At 37.3% G+C, this 7,607-nt stretch overlaps 1 protein-coding gene across 1 annotated transcript; it reads left to right on the top strand.

Moving 5' to 3' along the window:
• Positions 1–2,725: 2,725 nt before the first annotated feature.
• LOC111380161 (UDP-galactose/UDP-glucose transporter 4-like) lies at positions 2,726–4,881 on the top strand. The gene is made up of 6 exons (XM_023003649.1): positions 2,726–2,775; positions 2,890–3,091; positions 3,496–3,738; positions 3,836–3,937; positions 3,990–4,097; positions 4,510–4,881. The coding sequence occupies exons 2-6, from the start codon at positions 2,969–2,971 to the stop codon at positions 4,768–4,770; spliced, it is 837 nt and encodes a 278-aa protein (XP_022859417.1). The 5' UTR covers positions 2,726–2,775; positions 2,890–2,968; the 3' UTR covers positions 4,771–4,881.
• Positions 4,882–7,607: the final 2,726 nt, after the last annotated feature.

The raw sequence follows: 7,607 nt of genomic DNA, 5'->3' as shown, positions 1-7,607 counted from the left end.
CCCCGCTCCCCTCGCTAACCCCATTTCCATACTTTCACCTCATCCCCAAAACGAACCAAAAAACAAACCACCTAAAAATAGCCACCATCACCCACTACCATCACAAACATACCATCGACCGCTACACCACCACTGTCACCACCAACCCATCGCTAATACATTGCCCAACCTCGCTAGCTTGCATTTCTAAAGCCATCACCATTCAGGAGGCCAGTGAAAAATGTCATGGCTTTGACTTGCATTTCTAAAGTTGCAATATAATTAGTCGCACTTTCCCAGCACCTGCACTTTCCTTTAAAAAGGCATCAATTTTTTCTTAACAACTGGTTTCTTCATTCGAGAAATTTCAGTCATCGATTTTACCATTCTTTTGTGTTATCCTGTTGACCTGAGCAAGTCAACCCATGAGAATTTGCCGCTCCAACAAGTCCCGCCTTTGGCAGAGTTAGCAAGGTGCAAGGACACGATCTACAACCTTGCGGACTGCGCGACCGAAGACAATAGTGGAATTAGGGTAGCGAAAGTGGCAAAGAGCATTTACAAGCTTCAATGAGTAGATCTGTTGCTTCGCCTCCGTCTTCCATCTCATCTCCTCAAAATGATTTTGATACTTAGTATTCGCTCTCAATTTTTCCTTCTCTTTTTTGGTTTTTTGTATTATTTTATTTTAGAAAATGTAAATTCGATATTTTATCCTTCACTTATTTTGTTAAATTGAGTCAAACATCTAATTTAAGAGTTGATTAATGAATAAGTGGATGGAATCTGTTAAATGGACTCCAGTTGCAATGAAAGTTAAAGGTTTGGGACTACGATCGTAAAAATAAAAAGTTAAGGAGAATTTTACAATAAAATGAAAGGTTTGGAACCTTCGCTGCAATCACAACAATACAATTACTGTTCCTATGTTAATTTCCTCCGGAAAAATGAATTTATGCAACAGCAGCAGTCCATATAGAGGAAGTTCGAGCTATTTCTCACTTTTCTCTTTCACTATTTTAATTTATTTGCTAAGTTCACTATAATTAACTCCAGTTATTATCAAATTTGACTTCTAAAAAATAAACTTTACCCCTAATAAGTCGCAGGTTGAATCTAGTCAATATGTCACCCTTCAACTTCATTCACCTCAAATTTTAACAACAGATTTTATAAAATTTCCCAATTTTTATTAACTCTTCAACCGTCCATTTTATTAACTTTATCAAAATTTAAAAATCTAACTTTTAGCTGCACCAAACAAGATCTCAATTTTTTCAAACTCAAAATGTCATAATATTTTAAAATAAAAATTTCATATAATCTTTATTTGGTAGAAGTTAAAATTCAGATTTTAATCTTAATTAAAGTCAACAATTAAATTTAACCACACATTTTATGAAATTTACAATATTCTGATCAAACATTTGATTTCTGTAATTAGTAATTTGATTGTCGTGTAATTAATAGAATATGATTTTTGTAAATTACAATTTGATTATTGCAACCATCAAATTTTAATTCTTGAAACTAACATTTTGATTCTCGTAATTAAATGAAAATATTGACATTATTGTTTATAAACTTCGATGTCAAAACTATTTGATGCATGATTTCACGTTCTTCTCGACCAAAAAAAGTTATAATTTATAACCTAATGTTTAAAAAATTTTCATCCTATAGAACTTTATTTAGTCAAATATCGATTGTTTAGTCAATTTTATTTTATTTTTAATATAATTGACTCGACCGTTTTCCAATAGCAAATTTGTTAAAAACTTAATTTAGTCAAATATCGATTGTTTCTTTTTGATAGCGTCTTCCTTAATTCTTCTCTTTCGTTTTTCTCTGTGAATGTACTCTGTACCCCAAAAGTCGACATGCAAAGCATTGAAATCATCAAAAAATCTTGAGTGAATGCACACACATTTTTGTGGCGTTGAAGAGAGCTATACATACAGTTTATTCACAGCAAAAAAACTAGCAGTGAAGTTAAAAAATTAATAAATAGAAGAAGATGAAGAATGAAGAGCAAGTACGGACTCTGTTTGGGATTTCTCTCTCTGAGAGGCCCAGATGGAAACAATTTCTCATTTGCTCTTCTGGGTTCTTCTTTGGTTTATCTTGTCAATGGCATCTGTGAGGTATATAAATTTGAGAATTCAAGAAAAAATAATTTTCTTTGATGGTGTTTAGTGCGAGACATTTGTTTGATTTTCAAAAATTGAAAAGTTTCATGGGAAACTAGAGGGAAAAAGGCTTATTTTGGTGGAAAATAACTGAAGGCGGCTATGGAATTTTGTCTTTTTATTTGGGTAAAAATAATTCTGTTTGCATGTCTATGAGTTCTGGGTGAGAAGATTTCAATTTCCATTGGGTATACTAACTGTAGTAAATTGTGAATTTTGATTCAATTTTGTGATTTGTATTGTGAATTATACAGTTTTGTTAATGCTGATAAAATTAGTCATTTTGAACTTGATGCTTACCTTATATAGCTATATACAAAGGCGGTGGGAGTTCAGTTACGGGAATAATATAGGTTTACAGATGATATCATCAACTGGGCTCATGATCATGATCATGCTATTTCTCCCCCCCTTTTTTTTGGGTGCGTGTGTGAAATTTCTATCAATTTAATAAGACGCTGCATGGGCCCAGTTTATCCCTTTTCAATTACTAATTTATTGGCTATTATTTTGTTCTATTATTTTTTATTTTTATCTACTGTGGATCTGTATTATGATTTATTTTTCTCAAATTTCAGGAATATGTGTACAACAGGCTCCAATTCAGGTGAAATTACAAACTGCAATTTTGCCTTTTCGAAAATGGATTTTGATCTCACAGGACATCATGAGTCTCTTGATTTTTATCTGTTCGGATCTTTTGTTGGTTTACTTCTTGTAGCTATGGATGGTACTTCACGTTCGTTCAAGGATGGGTGTATATATTCTTGATTTACTTGCAAGGCTTCACTCCAAAGCAAATGGTGAACCCTTGGAAGACTTATGTAAAGCTCTCTGCTGTGCTCATGGGTTCACATAGACTTACAAAAGGCTCTCTGGCTTTCCCCAACTACCCGGCACAGCTCATGTTCAAATCTACCAAGGTGAAAAAGAAATCAATTGGCTTTCTTTAATCATATTGCAAGACAAATGGGTTTGCATAAGCCTCTGAATCTGCTTATAATTCGACAATTACCATGAAGTTCACGTTGAAATATTAGCATCTTTAATTCAGATAAGATGTTACTATGAGTTGATTAATATTCCCTTCGAATATGACCGGCTTATGCAAGATGGTGTAAGAAACTTTATAGGATAATAAAGAAGAAAATGAAGTTGAAATTTTGTGCATTACGGTGTCCTTCCCTTTCCAGTCTAGTGTTGCCTGCCAAAGATGCACTTAGGATTTATAGAACATTGTATTTTCTCTTGAATTGCTTGCTTGTGAAGAAAAGATTTGTTCACTTCAATTATATCCCAGTTAATTATACGTTGTGATTGTATACAGATTTTGCCAGTGATGGTAATGGGAGCCTTCATTCCTGGTTTGAAACGAAAATATCCACCTCATGAATACGTATCTGCTGTGCTTTTGGTGGTGGGTTTAATCCTTTTCACTTTAGCAGATGCTCATACTTCGCCAAATTTCAGTGTTATTGGTGTCCTGATGGTATCTGGCGCGTTGATTATGGATGCCTTTTTGGGGAATTTGCAAGAAGCTATCTTTACCATGAATCCTGCAACAACACAGGTGATGCATGTGATTGATTCTTGGTGTGAAAAAGGTTTTCATAAAGAATTTGTGATTAGAATTTTTCCTTTATCACATTCGTTCAATCTTTTGACAGACGGAAATGCTTTTTTGCTCTACCCTCGGTGGCATGCCTTTCTTGATCCCACCAATGCTTTTCACCGGAGAACTATTTAAGGCATGGAGTTCATGTTCACAGGTAAATTCCTAAATCCATCCTTTTTTTGTAGTAATCTATCTTGCTTCTGCAGCATCCTTATGTATATGGAGTTCTGGTATTTGAAGCCATGGCAACCTTTGTAGGACAAGTGTCCGTTCTTTTCCTAATTGCCCTATTTGGTGCTGCCACCACCGCAATGGTATGTTCTGAGCCCACAATGCTCTAATTTGTGCCTTACAAGTAACACAAGAATCAGATTCAACAATTATCGGTGAAAAATAGAGGCCACGATGTAAAATTGAATTTAAAATGTTATTGTTTCTTGGATGACATTCTTTCTCGTTAACGGTATTGGTAGCAATCCTGCATCTTCCTTGAAAATTTTGCATTTTATGCTTGATGATTTCGATGGACTTTACAACATGCCCTTGCCTATCGCAAACAATGTTGAGGCATGTTTGGAAAGTTGGACGCAACAAAAGTAGTCAATATAAAGGAAAAAGAAAAGCTATCCACTCATGTCCAATACTGCGTACCAAATGTGTCATGAATGTTGGACATCCTGGTTAAATTTTAATTTTCTATTGTTTTACGTGAAACTTTATAAACAGGTGACTATAGCGAGAAAAGTAGTTACTCTATTGCTATCGTATCTAATCTTCACAAAGCCTTTAACTGAACAACATGGGAGTGGACTTCTGTTGATATCTATGGGGATCATATTGAAGATGTTGCCGGATAACAAGTCCCCCAAGAAGAGATCGACTCCTCCTCCTCCTCCCATGGTTGAAAACGAAGCTCATAGTGAAGACGAGAGATTTCAAATTGGAAGTAAAGAAGCAGAGAAAAAGGGCTGTTGGTCTGATAGTTAGATGCTTAACTTGTAATTTACTTTTCATTCGATTTTATGGCCATCGAAGTAATAGGACTACTTCCATCTCTCTCCCCCTCCACTGCGTTTATAAGAAAACAAGAAACTGAACATGCCCTTTCAGGTATTGCAAGAAATTTGTCATCGTATTTAATTGGAATTTCAAATGTTTAAGTAGTGGGTTAAAAATCCAAATGGCGTTGAACTTTGCACGATATTATTTTTTGACTATTAAATTTTAAATTTTAAATTATATTATATTTTATTTTATTTTTATTTATTATTATTATTTTTTTATGGTCACTGAACTTATCAAATCATTGTCACATTAACCATTAAGCAGTAAATATTTTTACAATGATATGGAGGCGCTAATTTTTTTAATTCTAGAAAAGTGGGCGCTTTTTGCGGAGTGCTATTTACTTGCGATGGTGAAGCTCGGCAAATTTTATAGCTTCAAGTCAAAGAAAAGGCGCCAGCAAAGCTACAACAGTTGTAGCTGCACACCAGCTGTGGAAGATTGGTGATCTTCGCATGTTGATGCATTGCCAGACTGAGTTCAGTAATTGCTCGGGATTCACAGTTAATGTGATTAATAAATCCAATCTATATACAGCAGGCATTCATGGGGGTAGATTTGGAGGTAAAACAGGACGTTGTGGGCATGCCTAAGGGAACCATGCCGTTTAGATATTGGGGATGCTGCTCGCGGCCAAAAAATTGGAAGTTAATCATTTTGCACCATTTTTGGATAAGATATGGCATACATTAACACATGGTCACGTATTTCATTATCATACATCAGGAGGGCTGAATTGGCGAGAGCCGTCTTATAAGAAGTGGAATGTTTTTGATTATCTATATTTCCAATTCCGGCTATAGCTACATTGAGAATTATACGGCTTTGTAGGAATTTTCTTTGGAATCCCAAAAAGCCACCTGTCACCTGGGCAGATGTGTGTCTTCCCAAAAGTGGAGGCTTAGGATTTCAAGATATTAAGATGTTACACCCCACACCAAACCACTTTAGCAATAGTGTCCCTTTTGTCAACGAAGTGGTGTAGACTTTGTCCGAACTCCAACTCGACTTACCGTAAGGCACACACTTCACAAACTAAATCTACTGAAGCGACCAAAGCGCCCCCTGTAACCGAAGCACTTGGCTATCCGAGGTGCTCCTTTAATAGATACCTCCGCCGTCAGTTTCAAAAGCATATCTATGTCAAGATCTCCTATGAATGTGACATCTCCATGGGTCTAGGTGATGTGACATCAACTTTTGTCAACTCAACTCAGGAGAATTAATAACCCGCCCACTCTAGACATGATTGATTGACGCCTACGAGCAGACGTCTCACACCGTCGGATGCATACAAGTATTCCACATCTAACGGTGTTCCTCGTCTATAAATACTCAAGGTTTAGGAAGAGGCAAAGGTAATGACACTCATACTAAACTAAGCTCTCTACATTCAAGCATCATATATTCTCCTCCCCACTCTCTTGCACAATTTCGGTGTTGTTCCGATCATCGACCACTAACTTGACCGTCGAAGTGTATGCGGTCGCGCGCCGCCCCTGTTGGTTCCGACTGTGTACTCCTGACCGTGCGTTTTTGTGTACAGGAAGGAACAAGTGGAGTGGCTCTCGATTGGCCACGTGTAAGTCCAATTCGCGAGGCCAACAGATTGGTATCATCTGCGAAAAAATTTCATCCAAAGAATTCCCCATTTACCACAGGAAAACGATCGACTTACCTTGAAAAAGGGACATTTTTGAAAAAGGACTAAGTCAACTTACAGTCTTAAGTTCATAACACCCTTGAAAAAGGAGTGGGAAAATGAGCTATAGTAATGAGAGCGCAAATCTTGAAGGGCATAGGGACGCTTCTGAAGAAGAGGTGCTCTATACCAATGTCACGTATCAGAGACCCCATCATCGGCGTCACCGAGGCAACAAGCCAGTGGCACTCAAAGTAGGGATGGCTTAAATAGCTACAAGCATGAGAGACATTGCAACCCAGAATCTGGCGATGCGTGAATTCTTCATGCAAGCCCAATGTCAGCATGACTTTCCAATGCCACAAGGGCTGCTCTCGGCTCAAGGGCAAAACCCGGCATCACATGCCCGGGGTCATTCAAGCCACCTTAGGGAACACCCCATTGAAAGGAAAGTGGGAGTGGATGTCACTTCCTACACCCAAGGTACTCACACAGCAGAACCACAGTTGGGAGAAAACTTCCCACCAAAATACGAACCTCAGAGGTCGGTTAGTGTCTTTGACTGAATAGGGCGAAATCATAGCAATAGGGTCTGCTCTATACAAAGGTCGGCTTAGCATGTACAGGAGCAGGAGCATGAGCAAAAAGAAGAACGGGAGGCACCCCCTTCGCCTAGAAATAGGCAGGAAAGGAGAAACCTAGTAAATTGGGGTAGTCGAAGAGGAGCACCTCCAACTCCCCTAGGGATGTAAACGAGCCGAGCCGAGCCGAGTCGGCTCGTGAACCGAATTTTTCGGCTCGGGCTCGGCTCGAGTAAATCGTAGCGGGCTTTTTTTAGGCCCGAGCTGAGCTAAAGCTCGGCCAAAAAAATAGGGCTCGGGCTTTTTACGAGTCGAGCCGGACCGGCTCGATTTTAAAATTTTTTTTTTGCAATTTTTAATGACATTTTTTTCACATATCAATTGTTATAATGCAATTTGTTTAATGTAGAAAGCAAATAATGACATTTTTCACATTTTTTAAAAGAATTTAAAAATTGCATCATTTATTATTTATACAAATTAAATAAAAGTACAACTTTCAAAATTATGTAATTTATACGAATAACAAAATAAAT

The sequence above is a fragment of the Olea europaea genome, unplaced genomic scaffold (assembly GCF_002742605.1).
Source record: "Olea europaea var. sylvestris unplaced genomic scaffold, O_europaea_v1 scaffold2101, whole genome shotgun sequence".
NCBI classification, from domain to species: domain Eukaryota; kingdom Viridiplantae; phylum Streptophyta; class Magnoliopsida; order Lamiales; family Oleaceae; genus Olea; species Olea europaea.
Note: the sequence above shows the minus strand (reverse complement) of the source record. Positions and strands in the feature narration are given on the sequence as shown.